Source organism: Anopheles aquasalis, chromosome 2 (genome assembly GCF_943734665.1).
Source record: "Anopheles aquasalis chromosome 2, idAnoAquaMG_Q_19, whole genome shotgun sequence".
Classification (NCBI taxonomy): domain Eukaryota; kingdom Metazoa; phylum Arthropoda; class Insecta; order Diptera; family Culicidae; genus Anopheles; species Anopheles aquasalis.
Genome location: NC_064877.1, coordinates 81,798,147 through 81,815,646, shown reverse-complemented (window position 1 = coordinate 81,815,646; position 17,500 = coordinate 81,798,147). Strand labels below are relative to the sequence as shown.

Sequence of the window (17,500 nt, the reverse complement as noted above, 5' to 3'; positions counted from 1 at the left end):
CCACGGCAAGGAGTGCTGCCACCTTTGCCTCTCCTCTTGATTTATTCACCGTGTAATCCGGATGAGTGATAAATGGTTGAGCGAAAGCCTTGGCGCAAACAATTGAGACCATGCGGCCGACTCGATATAGCCACCGGGCCGCATATCTCTTGTCCTCGACGTCTGGCTGAACAGAAAATGATGCTTTGCAGTAAATAAATGGCATGTTTGCCCCACGACCGCATACGAAACTGGTTCGAAACTCGAAAGATATGTTTATTCCCGACCATAATCCTTTTGTCAACGAAGTACCACCGTTCCTGCTACACTCAGCATCCAAGGGCAATCTATCCGTTCACCGTTGCACGTGCACTTGGTCGGATACTTTGCCGGTTTGGCGGTAGCAGTGCACCAGTACGACCCCAACACAAGCCAGCTAGCGAGGGCTTTAGCATGGATTATCATCGTCCTTAGCGCCATTAGCACAAATTGCTGGTGTCTCATGGTGGAGGGTGTGAATTAATACTTGTGCTGACTGCGCGTGGAAACCGAACACAAACGGACCTCGTGACATATTGCTTTTCGCGTGTGGTGAAGCGAAGCATTCACTTATTTACATTTCTTTGGCAAACATTAATCCCCTTCCTCTGTGCCTCTCGGTTCCCCGGGGTGTCGATAACCTATTGATTGTGGTTTTCGGAAGCCACATATGCAGGCACCATTAGGAAAGGGATCAAATGGCAATATGTTAACCTAATTTTTCAGGGTCTCTGGTTCATCACGCGAGTCATTAGGCGGTCAATTGGTTAGTGCGTCAATTGTAGGAAATAGTCAGTTTCGGACTGTCAACATTTTATCAAATGACTAAATGACGAAACCAGTAAAATATACTACCATCTTTATTCTGTCCACAATTCCACGGGGTTTGCTGGTGCTGTGTTGATCCCGAGCTCGACTACATGCTATCCATCAGAACCGTAACGGATAAGCATCCGTTGAATCCGCTGATCCGGCCCGAAATCCGGCCGATTATCCATCGCCGGATAGCGTTTCTTTGCTCGACGCTCGACTCAATTGTCCCGGATGCTTGCTCACTTTCGCAACGGCGCGAAACCCGGACAGCGCATCTTCCCCTCACGGCCCATGTGTTCAGGTGGGATGAGACACAAAAGAGATACAGAACATCAAAGATATCGAGGCTGAACGCAGCGGGAGACGCGGGTTGGAGGATTAGACGCAACCAACCCCACCATGGGTGGTGTATACGCGGTGCCGAAGCATAAGGACACGCACCCATACCCATAATCCGGCATCCGCCATTCATCCGAAATGAGGCAGCGACCGAGAGCGAAAATATTTTGATCTGCAACGAAGCGTTTAATTGAAGTGTAATTTAAATAACAATCAAGTTGCTCCGCACAGTACCACACAGGAATGTGCGCAAAGGTTCAGGGATCACATCGTGATCGTGGTTTTCGCTTAAGAATTGACCTGCTCGCCTCGACAATCACGTGTTCCAGGGCAAAGAGTAGAAATCGCCCGGGATGGGGATTTACTTCGACATCAGCTCCGTCAGCTCCGGGGTGCGCTGTGCTCGGGAGTGTCCTTTTGACTACGAGTGTCCTCACCAGCGCGCTCGGGGGGCATAAACATTAATCCGGCCGCATCGACCACCGACACTGAGAGCGGGAGAGCGCGCATCCTTCCTTCGTTCCCGTTTTCCCCGGGATGGATTCCCGCCGACTTTGATTGTTCCCAGCGGGGCGCATTAACATGCACGAAATGCAATAATGCCGTTCTCGTCACAGTATTGGTCGCTATTGTTCTCCGGCGAGCTCCTCCTCTGCTAGCTCCGCGGTGACCGTTGGACAGGGGAAAATAATATTTTAATATTTACCTGCGGCCTGTCCGGGAAATGCGGCGAAAGGGAATCCCGCGGAGATAAAAAAAAAGGTGGGGAGGAAAAAAGGGGGCGCTTTAGAAAATTAGTAAGCCATGCGATCGTAGTACACCTCGTCCTCGCACAGCTCTGTTTCTTCCACCGTAAAATGGCAAACTCAACCGATCCAGTCACAATCAACGAAATCTTGAAGCAACTAAAACAAAAACTGGGAGACGCCTTTGCTAGCCCAACGGGCAGCCGGATTGTGAATATTTGCGAGCTGGAAACTCTATTGAGTACGCTGATCAACTTGCACGAACGGTACGCAGCATGCAGTGGTGAGCAAGATGCAGGCGTTAGAAGCGATAGCCATCGTGTACCAACGGTGAACGAAGAGTTAGAGGCACCGAAACAGAGTTCAAAGGAGGAGGGGAAAGTTCCCCGAATCCGGAAACCCGAATCGGCAGGTTGCAGCATACTATCAGCGAAGAGCACGAGTAGCCATGCAGTCGGTAGTGATATAGCAAGCGACCAAGAACGAGGTGGGGCGGTCGATCCAGCTCCTCACATCCTCAGTGAAGCAGTTGGCGATCGACCGAAGAATGGCGACCAATGTACAGCAGAAGGCCATACGGTGATTTCAATTGGAACGGCCAGTTCCACTATCAATTCAAACTCCGCTCTGTTACCAACTAACGCCGAAGGAAAGCAGCAGTCCCAATTTTCAGAGCAAACCAGCGTTGGATCGATTGTTGATTCCCATTGCATCGCAGACTATTCATCTGAATCTAAATCCGGAAGTAATAGTTCCAGTTCGTATAATGCCTCCGCTTGTGCCAAGGATGAAACATCCGTTCCAGTGGGCCCTGACTGCATGGCAATGCTCGAAGGTTGCAAGAATCACCTGGAGCTTCTGAGGGAGGAGATCGCATCGCTAAAGACCCGTTGCCAGGCGCAACACGAACGGTCACTACAGTTTGCCAGCTCCTTGGATGGTATGGTCGAGCGCTTTGCTGATCACGATCCGAAGCTGAACAAGCTGGAAACGGATACTCACTGCCTCGGAATGCTGATCTCGGATTACGAGGTGGAGTTCGAGAAGATGACGAAACACTTTGAGCGCCATGACGGGAAGCTGCGTGAAATCGATTGGACATTCCAGCGCATGGACAGGGAGCGTGACGTGGCTAAAGCCGAACAGCGGAACTTCACAGAACAACTGAGTCGCCTGGCCACCGCCAAGGCGGACAAGGAGTATGTAGAGATGGAATTGAATCTTCGCGCTTTGATCACCGATATGGAGCGACGTGTTCCGTTCGACCAGCACAACGCTACCATCCGCGAAATGTCCCGCACGCTGGTGCAGCTACAGCAGCAGTTCAACGATGTGGACGAGAATCTCAAGACCGTTCAGTATCAGCTGGTAAAGGGTCTTGGCGATAAAGCGTCGGCGATCGATTTGAATGACATCCGTAGACAACTGGCTGGTCTCTCGAGCCGTTGGCATAAGATGGAGAAGTCGCTGCTGCCATCACAAGGGCAGCTTCCCCCGTGTTCCGGTGATAGCATCGCAGCGGGCGTATCAGTGACGGGCATTAGCGTGCCCAAACCAAACCAAACGGGAATGAAGCGAAGCAACTGTCTTACCTGCGGTGGTATTCCAAAGACCATCGAAGTTAGCCGCGATGCTGTGCCGGTGTCGAAGTTTCTGCCAACGGTTAGCCCGAGAATCCCGATGGTCCGGGGGGCAGGTGGCCCCCATACCAAGTCCGCTGCCCAGGAGAAAGTGTTCCGTGCCGTCAGTGAGTGTGCTGTAAAGCCGGTGGCGCACAAGGATCACAATGATGCGGCCACCAATTGAAGGCATTTTTTGGGAACAACATTAGCGTGAAATGATTTGCGAAATTTTAGTGCTTTTCAAAACAAAAAAAATTGTCAGTTCCAATCGAAATATACTAAAACCATCGTGCCGATTTATTCTTTTACATAGTATAGCATCTGGCGCGGTCGCGGCGGATTAGGGTTGCGCGATAGGACGATTCGGCTCGATCACGCTAAAACATGAACTATGCACAAACGGAACACGGAACATTGTGATTGTGCCCTAAAAGCTAAGGCGCGCTGAGACGTCCGGTGTTGACTATGTACACATACACACATGCACGCACATGCACACATACACACACAATACAGACTAATACAGATAGGTTCTTTGGCTTTCGCTGGGAGAGAGGGGGCTTTTCGTAAGTAGAGGTCCAGGGTGGGGGTGCTTATCTGTCCTCCACGTTGCAGCCGATGAGGTTCTCTATGCTGAAACCCTTCGTGTTGCCGTACTTGCGCTTTCGCGACGCAAACGCCGGCTCGAGACCGTCGAACAACTTGGTCGTTTCCGGGCCCGTGAAGCCTTCTCGCCGTATCCCGGCGGCCGGTTCGTCGTGCCTCGGTTCCAGCGCTGGCGTGGACGGTTGCAGATCGGTGTAGAAATGCTTTCGGACGGTATGATGGTGTTCCGGATGGTGCTGCTGATGCTGTTGCAGTGTTCCCCGTTCCTCCATCGAACCACTGCTAATCTTGTCCGACTGTTCGTCCTCCTCGATGTAATACTCATCCGGTTCACCACGCACTGTCCGCGATGGACTCGATGAGCGAGGCGTTGGAGGTCCGTTCGAGGAAGCAGGCCGTGCTGGAGGTTGGTGGTGGGGTGAGACGACGGGTAGTGGTGTTCCTGGTGGCATTTGCTGCTGTGATGGTGAAACGGATTTGCGCCCACCATCGAGCAGCAACTCTCGGTAGATCAACGCTTGACTCCTTCGATCCGCCAACGATTTGTAGTCATCTTCACTTTCCACATCGATTCGATCATCACTGGAGAGGTCTAGGTCGGCTTCCGGAGGAAACTCACGTTCCCGGTGGCTTTGCTCCGATTCCGTGCGCTCTGGTATAGCACCACCACCACCACCACCACCCGACGGCATTCCAGTAACCACGTGTTTCGCGTTCCCATAGTAACCACCATCACGACCACCATTACACTGATGCATTGATGCACCGCCGAGCGCATGGTGCTGGTGCTGGTGTGGTGCTGCTGCATCATCGTACAGATCGAGCACTGGGGGGGCACCGGGATTGACACCAGGTGCCTGACCACCGCCTCCAGCCTGGTGATAACCGTGAAAGAACTTGTTCATCGCACTCGAAATCTTCAGGCTATCGACGTTTCGCTGCAGAAACTCACTGTTCTCCATCATGGCCACATTCAGATCGTCCATCTTGACCGCACCGAACAGGTTCAGCTTGCTGTCGAGCAGAAAGTCACTAGCGACCCCAGACCGACCATTTCCACCGACCAAACCAGCCAGTGGGCCACCGGCACCGGCACCGGCACCGGGGCCTCCACCATCCGCACCGAATCCGGCCGCCATCGCCGAGGCCGAGGCGGCATGCGCCACCGGTCCAAACTGGTGCATCGGTATCACCGGTACGGGTTTGCGTATCCAGAAGGGAGCGAACGGCCCGAACACCCCCGGGAATGCCATGCTTTGGGCGAGTGTCGTCCGTTTGTAGCGCTTCCGGCGCCGCAGGAAGCTCCCATTGTCGAACATATCCTCGGCCAGCGGATCGAGCGTCCAGAAGTTGCCCTTGCCCGGGTTGCCCGGTTCCCGGGGGATCTTGATGAAGCAATCGTTCAGGCTGAGATTGTGCCGGATCGAGTTTTGCCACGCTGGGAACTTTTCCTTGTAGTATGGGAACCTGTCGAAGGGGGGAAACGAAGATTGGTCAAATACAATTCATGTTCTTTTACAATTCATGGAATTTATTTATTTTTTGCGACATACATTTTTTAACATTTTTCTGACTGACAAAGATATTTATTTTTTGAAAATCGGCGCTTCATAAAAGGCCCAATGCAGCTCGTCATTTTGAAGCGCGTTTCCCAAAACTAACGTTATCAAAGTCGGTGCCCATCGTAGCATAAAAACTACTGAACCGATCGATTTGAAATATTGAACATCTAATCTCTACACTATTATGTTACACTACACTATGCTAGGGAGCTCTGTCGGGTTTTTATTGAAATTGTTAATACTTTTTTTTTAACAATTATATAAAACTTGTTTTGCTAGGATGAAACGTAAAATGCATCATTTTTGGATGAAATTTTCAACAAATCATCCCCAAAACACCACCAAATATACTTGAAAAGTTGCAGTTTAGTATGGCATTTGCAAAAACATGTATAGGTGGATAGTTTTCTACAAAGAAATCGTCAAAAGTGAGCTATTTTTGGTTTGAATCAAAAGACTTGCCCATTTAAGCGACGAACCCGGTTTGATCAGAGTGTGATAAATTTTTTAACTTAAAAAATCTGCCAAAAATCGAAAAATAGGAAATTCAACAAAAATTCGACGGAGCTACCTGGATAAAGTTATAATCTATCAAAAGAATATCTATTTGTGTATTTCACATTACACGGCATGAGGCTACAATGGGCACCACAAAAAAGTATCGTTTCGAAAACACGCCTTCCTAAATATGATGCCATGAATGAAGTTTTTAATCAATCTTCCCCAAAAAACCGCCAAATATTCATGAAAAGTTGTAGTTTAATATGCCATTCACTTGAAAAAACTAAGTTGAATGGTTTTTTCCCCAAAAATCATCAAAAATGAGCCTTTTTATGGCCCGAATTAATCTTAGCGCCCTCCCTCCCCAAAATGAAATCATAAGACACCATGAATCCAATTAATTTACCTCGTCATAATGAACTCACAGATACCACTGAGGGTCAGTTTCTTCTGGGGTGACTGTAGGATGGCCATCGTGATGAGGGCAATGTAGGAGTACGGTGGTTTCACCAGGCTTTGCGATCGATGAGATCCCGATTTTCCCGTGCCACCACCACCTCCGGTTGAACCACTGCCACCGGTCGACGATGGTGGATCATCAGCTCCAGCACCAGTGCCGCCGGTAGCAGCGTCGGAATCGGCTACCAATGCCGTCGGATGGCCACCGGAAGTACCATTCTCGGAGCTACTGCTGCTGCGGCTCCGATTGCGACCCGTTGCACTGCCATTCCGGTTCACTGACTGGCTGACTGGCTGATGTGGATGATGATGAGAATGATGCGGATGATGTGGATGTTGGTGCGAGGTATTATTTGGTGAATCGGAGGGCGATCCGATCGACAGTAATCCCGACGGTCGCAGATCCAACGGAGAAGCCAAAGCAGGATGCATCATTTTTGTGACTTTTCTTTGAGTTTTTTTCCCGGTTGCACAAAGTCCGTCTTTTCACTTTCTATGCTGATTCTTCTCCGGTTTGCTTCATATCATGGCAGGGTGTTGATATACTTTCGTTAAAAACCACAGTATACGGCACTACTCACAACACATTTCACTTTAACAATGGTTACTAATGATTAAATGCTGGATGCCAGTGCACTTTTAGCATAAACTGAGCTCTAATTGTTACAACCAAAATGGGCATGTAATCTGGGCGCACCACTAGGTCACTGCAGTTATGCACGAATTGGGTCAAAAATTAGAGAGAAATCTCCGACAATCGACCAACATCACCACCATAACTTGTAGCAATAAATCACAAAATCACAAGAACACCACTCCACAACACGCTGACAGTCCTGAATTGATAACACTCCGCGTCCCAACAACGACCACTAAGCGACAGCGTGGCGCACCGTTTCTGCTACTATTGGTGCTCCTGGTGCTCCTGGTGCTGCCGTGACCGGCACCGACGACGGCAAGAATGAAAATGTTATTTTAACTTTGTGGAAAATTGTGAAAATTTTGCACGCGCTACACACGCATCCTTCCTGTTCCACATCGGTACGCGGCGCGCGCGGAGGAGACTGCGGTGGCGGATGGGCGGAGAAAATCGGAGCAGGCGACTGGCCTGCTGCTCCTATGTGTCGGCGGGGCAGAAATGGCGCCGGTTCACTTCTCACTCTCGCGCACTCACACGCGGCCTGCTTAGCCCAATAAGTACTCCTTGGTGTTAGTGGTGACCGAACCGGCGGGGGTTGCATGTGCGTATACCAAGCGAGCTAGGCCAGCAACTAGGCAGTAGGCTATGGCGATGCTGTTGCTGCGATCCGGTACCTCGAGTAGACGAGTTGTAATGTGATAATCAGGACTCTTTCTGGCTGGCAACTGTACGTGTGCTACCGCTTCAGGATCCCCGGCGAATCCTTCGGCAACAGCAGCCAGTCAGTCCGCCATCGAACGAGCGCAACACATACACCAATACCACCGCATCGGCGAACCAAAAACTCACAGCAACCCACGAGCGGGGAACCAACGAGGAGGAAAAAAGTTGTACAAACTGTGTTCGTTGGCAAGTAAAACATTTATTTTGGCAAAACCACGCCACGCTAGCCGTGCGGATGAAAGTGAGAGCGATACCACCCACCACGACATGCTGGCTTCCGGTCGGTCGGGAGGATGCGTAAGTATGTGTGCGTAGACCGTGTGGGGTGTGTCCTAAGTGTCCTAATGTGCCTCTCGCGCGCGCCAAGCGGTGCACTCTCGACAGGCGAAAGAAACAGAGCGAACCAGGAGACAGAGCAGGACCACTAGCGATGTCCTTCGATGTCCTTCGTGGTGGAAAAAATGGGGGAAATTTACGTGAGTGTATGTGTCGCAATCGTTGTACATAAGGGCGACGTAGAAGCGAGGCTGTGCGTTACATGAACATTGCACCAATACACACGTGCCCGTGCCCTGGGAAGGATATACTCTACGGCGTTGCAAAAGAAGGAAAAGGGCTACTTCCCGGGTGCCCCACGCAGTCATCCTGTCCAGTTTTTCTCTGGAAGGGCCCTTGAATGGGCGGACATGGGGAGCGTTGGAGCAGCGCAGGAGCAGCATGGCCCACTACACGAATTGGCTTCGTCAGGTAATACCCGACAGGTCCCTGGTGCCTGGTTGCTGTGTCAGCAGGAAGTGTATTGGTGTGTGCGGGCGTGCGCGCGCGAGTAGCGCTCCTTAACGGTTCACGTTGTTGGAAGTAATTCAATTGGACGACATGTGATAATTTGTATGCCGTGGAAGGATGAAAATGAAAAGACGCTAGACGGCGATGGTGTGGCATGGTGTCGTTTTGGGGTGACACCGTGGAGGGGGGGGGGGCTATTGTACTGCGGGAACAAAACAATGTACCCGCACCGGCACTGGCACCAGCAGCTTGCCTGCCTGTCTGCCTGGATGTTCTAGCTCGGGCACTGGGGAGTTGAGAGTAATTTCATCCTGGCCCCAGTTCGGCCCCCGGGGCGATGGCGCAAAACCAATTACGTTCTATGTTACGTCCTCGTCCATTCTGAGGGTGTCATTGTAACGGCGAGTGTTTTGTCTTCCACTTCCGACGGTGAGCCAACATCATGGGGAGGATGCGCACACTTCCGACGGCGACAGTTGGGTGATAACAACCGTGCATGCGTTATGCTTTCGCACCTGTATCGGTATCACGTTGCTTCTTATGTTTCTTTTATGCAATAATACTAAAAACAATTTTCACTTAATTCATGCTAAAAAAGTTCTTATCACATTTCCATCCGGTAGAAAAGGCAAACCTTTGAAGACAGAGAGGCTCAGCAGACCTATCGCATAAGATGCACATACTGAAAGCTGAATGGAGTGAATTGTCATTTTAAAAAAAAATCGATAAATAATTCCCATACACTTCTGATTACTCTGATTACTTCTGGTCGGGGCACATTTCCGGGGGGGAAAAAAACCAAAAGCAATCGAGAAGGCAGTTGCCCAATCAGAGGAGCAGCCGGACATTCGACAGCATGATTGAATTGTTGTGAAACTCGCGCTAGTCAGCCATCGAAGAATGTCATGTAATTGTCCGATGGCAATAGACGGAAGCAGCTTTCTACCTTCACCTGCCGGCGGCGATCACAATCTTAACAATCCTTGGCCGTCGAACGCCCCAAAACACCATAGCAACACACGAAAGGCGACTCCTGGTGGCCCCCGGTTCTAGGTATTTCGCTTTTATTTCGACATTTTCGGAACATTCCTATGGAACTTTTGGACCAGGTAACCCCTCATCATCATCCAATGCATTGAGACCAATCGTCGGCAAGGGCAAAAATCGGCAAACGAAGGACATGAAGCGGAACAAGATTGAAGCATGCCCCCACCCCGGGAACACCGGCAAACCTATTAAGTGCGATGAATTGCTCGGCTCGATTTCTGAAGGACCATTGTCGAGATGCCCCTTCGATGAATGTCCTTCATTTGGTCTTGAGAAATTGTGGGTCTGTGTAGGGTGTACCATGGAGCATCGGATGTAATGCCCGTTGTGGGACCAGCCCGCTCGGGAGTGGATAGTATTTCCAAGAAGCGGCCGGAAACTGTCTCATGGAAATCAGGGCCGTCGCCTTGGGCTTTCCGTTACAGGGAAAGCAGCGACAACCGTTCTGACATCAACAGACCAACAGACAGAAGAAGCGTCTGCAGCGACACAACGACAATTTATCTTTGCCAAAGAGTTGCGGAGTGGTTGATGAAGAAATCGTGTAAATAGACACAACATTGTGCGTCGACGAGAGGGCAAAGCAGAGAGCAGACAGAGCGGACAGAGCGGTCTCAGACCCCTGGATGGATGCGTGCCAGCAGCCGGAGCATGGCGCACGGCATTACAACATTATCATTTTGTCCGGATTATGATTTTGTCACACTGACTGACCCCCGAGGTTATTTGTTCGAGGCTTGAGAGACACGGATAACGGTGTGGCAGTGCCGATTTGCGTCAACTCCCGGTCGCTCAAGGGCTGTAGAGCAAATGATCCGATCCGTACGGTAAATAAAGCGGCCTCAACAAGCGCTCGGAATCGCGAGCAACCGACCCTCAGGGCGCGCCATCAAGCAGCAACAGCAGCAGCAGAAAACTCCTTTTATCGATGGCATGTTTCGGATGTAAAGCGGACCAATTTCTGGAAAAGAGGCAGTTGATAAATAAAGTGGGGAAATAAGATTATAGCCGCCGGGTGGACCACCTCGAAATCGCATGATTTGAGTGATTTCGAGGGCACACGAGGTTCGTGATTGATAAGCTTTTTTATGGATTGTGTACAAACGATCATTATAATCGTCTTTAAGTTGTTTTAAACAAACTGAACATGTTTGTAAGGGTTACTATCACAAAATATAACAAAAGAATACATTTATGAGGGTTTGGCATGGAGGTACTTTTACTGCAACTGTTGCGCAATCCATTGAGAACATGAAGAAAAGAGCAAACACACATCATGAACAGTGGGAACAAACAAAATGGACACACAATATTGAAACACGGCTGGCCAAAAACAGGCACTCGATCTGAACCCGCGAAGGGCGCGAAGGCAAAGTGTATTCCGATGTACCACCGGCTCGGCCCGTCCCTGGCATGCGTAAAGGAGTTTGGCATGCAGTGCAGCAGCGTCGCCTTATTCGGTGGGCCAAGTTGTCAGTTGTGCAAACATTGGGCTTGGCCACTGGGCCGCTTAACTTTGTCGCTGTCGCTGGCTCATAATTAGAGCACCAAGGGATCCATTTGTCTCTTGCTAGAGACGCGCCCATGAACCATCGAAGCAACCCCTTGCTGGAATGGAACACCACCGTGGATACCGTCGTTGAATGTGCGTTTGGGCTGCTGCGATGGGAATGTTTGCTCGCCTGTCTGAGTCTCCGCCTGCACGACTCTGCAATCAAAAGCGTTGCGTTGCATCGCTTGCGCTTGCTGGCGCTGAGAACGGTAGCAGCTGTTTTACAGCCTCCCTGGCAGCCATTGACGGTGTTCCGGTTCCAAGGGGGAAGGGGGAAGGCGAGGGCGAAGACGAAAAATGCCAGCCAGCCGCTACGCTGACGCTGGATATTGTTGCATATTGTAGCAGATTCGGAATTTGCTGAAACCTCGAAGAAAAAAATAAACCAGGGGCACGGAAAGAACCCGGACACAAGCAAAACTGTTTATGGACACGATAAACGAATTTACGGAGCTTGCATATTTAAAGCACATTACAGCGTTTCTTACTACCTCACAGAGCACAGGGCGTGTATACGATCTTTTTTTTGCGGTACCCATCTCCCTGTTAATCTGCTAACCTGCTAACGGGAATGCTTTCTAAAGAATGGACCGAACTTTGCATAAAAGCCAATCTAACTACTACAATAGCACCGCCAGCACCGTTAGACGCTGTACAATCTGGTGTCTGGTTAGCAGCAGCGCTGTAAAATCGCCTCCGCCACAATGATTGTACCGATTGTCGATGGAGAAAGTTTTCCAATCCTTTTCCACCGTCCAACACCCGGGCGCATCCGGGCTGGCATTCCATGGAGCGAGATGGTAGAAAGTTATTGGTTTTGGAAGCAAAACCGAACCACCACCCCCCCGGGGCGGTGGCCCGGTGGTGCGATATTTGAAATCATCCCATCCTTGCGTCGCTATGCGTCGGAAGTGCTGCTGCTGCTCGCTGTCGATCAGTACGGTTCGGTCACTTCGGCAAACTTCCAAAGAGCTGCCAGTGGTGGATTCGATTTCGATTCCAGTCCCTCTCTCCGAACACACTCCCAAACGGTGCCTGCGTTGGCGTTGGAAGGCATGTGGCGCTTGTCGAAATCGAATCGAACTTTATATTATGCCCTCGAGCGGTGTTGGGGCGAAGTAAGTCAGTGTCGGTCGGGGGCAACTCGTGCTTCTATTACTGTTGATACAAACAACATCAATATTAACAGGAGACCACAGGATCGTTGGTGCTGGATCGCTGCGTGAGATGGAGCCCTGGTGGGCACGCCTGACAGAAAGGAGATTCCAAACATCCGTTTCGGATTTATCGAGCTCCCGGAATCAGATGGACCGGTACAGTACGTGGCATGAAAATGGACACTCACTTCTGGCCACAGACAAATGGAAACCGTGCCAAGGGATTGTGTGCTTGGATGGATGGTCCATTCTGTACCACACTGTCCACATCGAAGGCATCTAATATCTGCACTTTTGAATCACAAATAAAAATCATTCACCATCAGGCTTCGGCAGCTTGTGGCCTAGAGGGCCGAGACGGGCAATTGAAACCACAGCACCGCAGCTACGCAGAGATATGATTGATTTTGAATGCCTCGTTTATTGAAAAACCTCACCCCGGGACCCACCAACCAGCCAGCTTCTCATGCACCAGGTATTGCATCAGTTCCGAAGGAATGCTCATTCGCGTATTCACTTTGATAGTTTGGTTTGAGATTTATGTCCACTAGAATGCTGCTGCTGCTGCTGGTCGTTTCTCTGATGGCAGAGTCCAAACTTGAGCCTTACGTTCGCATTGAATAGAGCTGGGCGTGCGATGGACCTTTCCAGCTTCTCTGTGATGACCGAAGTGTCTCCTGTCGCTGTTACTCCTGGCACGGGAAACTCGAAATACTTTGGATGCACCAACAATCCGGCGTGTTTTACGAAGCGGCGCCCTCCAGAGCATGAGATTTGCTGTTTATCTCCAGGAACACGCTTCGCTTCTTTTCCTCCCTCGATCACATCAACGATCGAGGTGATGAAGCGATTCAGATCGAAGAGAAGAGATAGACGACGCAGAGCGTGATGAGGATGGGAAGCCGATACCGTGCTTTTCCCTTCCGGCAGATCGTCTAAGGTGGTGAACCGTAACCAAGGAAAATCACAATACAACTCCATGGCACGCCCGGATGGACCATGCATTAACCTCAAGCTATATCCATCGAGAGCAGCACTGTTTAGCAGATAATGTTCGGCCAGTTCGGTGCCAGCAACTCCAAGATGCTTTGCAATCCGGAAATCGGTCATATTCGAAGCGACAGTTCGTAAAGAGCGCCGTCCATCGACGAGCATGCTGGCGTTAATCTGGACCACGTGCTGGTGCGTTGCGGACGGTCCACCATCCCGTCCACCAAGGTTGAGCAACCAACGGTGAGACACGCGTGCGATTTTCCCCGCACCACAGGCCTGATAATGAATGTGCACCACGTTCGAGGGCTCCACCGAGATGGTCACGGTGGCACAGAGTATTCCGACGTCCGGCCACCAACTGGCGGCTGAGATGAAGACGCGTCCCATCGACAAACGGTTGCCAGATGCGGTCCGAAGCCATCGTTTGAACTCCTTCGTCCTGCGGCATCCTTTGTTTTTCGGCCGGCCGCATGCAGTCGGAAGGTCCAAAGCAAGCCCCACAGATGAGGTTCGGATCGAGTTGAAGAAACTCTTGCAAGGTGTCCGGTGCAAGGAGAATATTCGCCGGCGCTCGATCACCGTCTGGTGCCCTCAGCTCAACGATGGCCGCATCGAGGGCCAGGACACAGAGCCGCAGTCCGGCACGCGTTTGCCAGATGAATTTTTCCACCGGAATGCTTCGGCCTTCCTTGTCCGCCAGCACACCGAACGTTTCGGTCGTGAGGCTAACGTTGGCGGACATTTGGGGGGGGGATTTATTTTTTTGTATGACGGAAAATTTGGTTCCACTCCGCACCTGCTGGAAAAACGCTGAAACGGAAACTGGAACTGAGCGATTTGGATGACAAAGTGTGACTGTTTCTAGGAGTGCTTTGATTCGTGTTTCTATTGTGTACTACTGGATTCAGAGACTGTATTCTTCAGGATGAATTCCTTGAATTGGTATCCTTTAAAGTGCAACATTTATTGAGTGTTCATTTTAGAAACGGTTCTTTCAATTTCTAAAATCATCCTCTCTTTAGTAAGAGTCACATCAAGTTCAGAATAGCTAGGGGGGGACAACATTGTTTTCCTTTCGTCGAAGAAACCCAGAAATTAAAACAAACAAACCAACGACAAGATTATCATCACTATTGGTAACACCGGGGCGCTGCTTTGATCTTCGGAAACGCTTGCGAGGATGTGATTTCGTGTTTACTCATTTCCTGTTTCAATGCCATCGAACAACAAACACGAACACGAGCACCGTGCGGTGGCGACGGTGCCCGGATCTCGCGATATTTCTCTCAAACAGTCCCCGTCCCTTCTTCCCTTCCGTCGTCCGAAAGTGTTTCTGTTTATTTGATTTCATTCAACCCTCTCGTAAGGACGAGATAATGTGGGCATTAGGAAAACAGTGTACATCCTCGTCGTCTTCTTTACCTTCGCTTCGTACCGTTGCCAGGCATCGGAGCCGGGTGGCCAGGATGCAATAAAAAATCATTTACACGCGAGGCCACCGATCACGTGTCAAAGTCAATTGTAGCGTAACCGTGACGTGTACGTTCACGTGCCGATGCTTGAGATAATGTTTACACCAAACAGAGCACCGAATTGCACCAGGATCCGGAACTGTGGCATAGTAGAGCTGCTGGACAACCCGAAAACAAGGCGGCCGGAAAGAAAATTAAGATGGGGTGTGAAAGTAAACATATCATTTCACGCCACGCGTCGCCATCGCCAGCATACTTGCAGTGATTGGGTTTTTATTAAATTGTTCGTCACGATCACGGTCACGGCTGGTCGGTGGGTGGTCGAGATGGTGTCAGAACCGATAGGACAAATTAAAAGCGACAGCTCACTTCGAGTGGATCGCGGATAAGATGAGCCTTTCTTACACTTGAATCGCCAAGCCTGGAAGGTTCTGACACCGAAATAGCGGTCCGATATCATCGCGCATATTGCGTGCTGCGAGCCAAACAGCAGGAGGGCCCACCGGCCCACTCCCTCTTGTGTGCCATTTGTGTGAATCCACTTCAAAAGCGACACAATGCGACTAGCTACGACGATGACGACGACGACGACGACGGATGGTTCGAACCCCTGGCGACATAATCGGTGACAAGCCGCGAGGTAACGAGAAACGAATTGAAATCAATTGTGTACCGCCCTCAGGGGGTGGAAAGCGAGCGCGCCCCCAGATTGCGGCATTGGAAATTCTAAATCGTACTTAATTAAATAACTATTTGCTACCCGTTGGCACCTGCTGACAGCTCATAGCAATGGGGCAGCGATACATATTAATCCGTGGAAATCCGGGGGCCCCCTCGCCCCGAATGTCTCAATAGCCGGAGCCGGACACAGCACGCAGCGAGCCCTTTTCCACTGCATCCGGCGAGAGTGATATCAGCGAGTTGATGCGATTTGGCAGATTGACAAAACGGCACCTCACCGAGAAGTGGTTTTTATTTTCTGGCTGTCGAAAGGACCTCTCGGATTCTGAAACGGCTACTCGCATTCTGCACCACGGGCGGGAACCCGCTCTCACTTCGGAATAGAGTGTCTGATTTGAATAAATTTTCTACCCTGCCTCCAGTAGCGTCGCTACCTCGGATGCTTCCACCGGCAGACTGCGACGCAAACTTCGCCGATCGTTTGCTGGTTCCCTTTATGTGGCTTAGGGAAGGGAAGTAAAGACCCACTCGCTTCCCCTGATCTGCGCTCTCCAATCCATCCCTTCCAACTGGCATTCATCGATACTGGCTGCGAATACGCATCCAATTCCGGAGGATCGGGGGGTACGCGGAAAGTTCTAGTTTGATTGCGTTCGGCGTCGAATCGCATCGAATTTGCTAAACATTGCCAGCCACCAGTTCGGGGCCATATTCTCCAATCGATGTCCCTCGCTCCCCAGCCTCCCCCAATCCAGTTAGCGAAATTCGATTCCGACATTTGTCTAAATTGAATAGAAACTAATACTCGGGATTGGCGTCGATACCGGTGCACCGGTGTTGTGCTGCTATTTGCTCAGACTCGGAGGGACCTGAACGGGGGGAACGGGTGTGCAAATGATCGGTGGGCGTCGCAATTTTCTGGGCGGGATCCCACGGAAAACGCACCGAAACGAACCAATATCCTCGACCGCCTCGGTTCCGTTCCGTGCGCACGCGGAAACTATTGGTTTTTGGAGTGGTTGTCAAATAATCCACGAAATACCGCAGAGTTCGTCCTGTGCCCTGTTACGGAGTAGACGAGTTTTTGGAGCCTTCCGGTTGCCTTCCGTCGATTGCGCACGAGATGGCGAGAGACTCGTGGTGGCTTTTGATGGACCTTTTTCTCCAGGGACCCCCCGTGCGTTTCGTGCTGGCTAGTGCCGATCCGGAAATGTGCGGGTTGTTTGCCAACTTAGTTTGCCTTTTTTGCAGACGGCACGAATTCGTACTGATTGGCCACCGCAAAACTACAAACATGATGGTCCTTCGATTGGCGAAATCCAAATTGCTTCATGGCGTATTTTGATTCACTCGGTGTCCAAAAAGGAGCCTTTAATGTCATGGTCATCGCTAGATCATGGTCATGATGGTCCCTTTTTTGGTCCGTAAAATCCTTCAAAAATCCCAAAGGATAATAACCCGGACGAATCAAACAAAGTGGACGCCCGAAGCCCGAAAAACTCTGACATATGCTGGCCCAAAAGTTAATCCTTCCGTCCATCCTTGACGGTTTGCGCAACAGCAACCAGGGCCTGACGTCATCGAGCGGATCGCATCGGAGAAGAGAAGCCGAGCCGACCAAAGAGAAGATCCCGAAGAAGAAAAAAAAAACCAAATCGAACGATTAAACCTATTGTGTGGTTCGTTCGCTAGGCTTTCCTGGTTTCCCATTTCGCACTGATACCATTTCCAGCCTCGCTCCCTTCCTCGTGAACCATTTTGGAAACAATCAACAGCAACAAGG

The 17,500-nt window shown here is 50.5% G+C and overlaps 2 protein-coding genes across 2 annotated transcripts; both read right to left on the bottom strand.

Annotated features, from left to right (window-relative positions):
* Positions 1-4,131: 4,131 nt before the first annotated feature.
* LOC126577453 (forkhead box protein D3) lies at positions 4,132-7,101 on the bottom strand. Its single transcript, XM_050239087.1, has 4 exons — positions 7,037-7,101; positions 6,853-6,952; positions 6,614-6,792; positions 4,132-5,611 (listed from the first exon to the last, which is right to left on the bottom strand). The coding sequence occupies exons 1-4, from the start codon at positions 7,099-7,101 to the stop codon at positions 4,132-4,134; spliced, it is 1,824 nt and encodes a 607-aa protein (XP_050095044.1).
* Positions 7,102-13,733: 6,632 nt separating this feature from the next.
* LOC126577446 (uncharacterized) lies at positions 13,734-14,347 on the bottom strand. Its single transcript, XM_050239075.1, has one exon. It carries the CDS (start codon positions 14,304-14,306, stop codon positions 13,734-13,736), a length of 573 nt encoding a protein of 190 aa, XP_050095032.1. The 5' UTR covers positions 14,307-14,347.
* Positions 14,348-17,500: the final 3,153 nt, after the last annotated feature.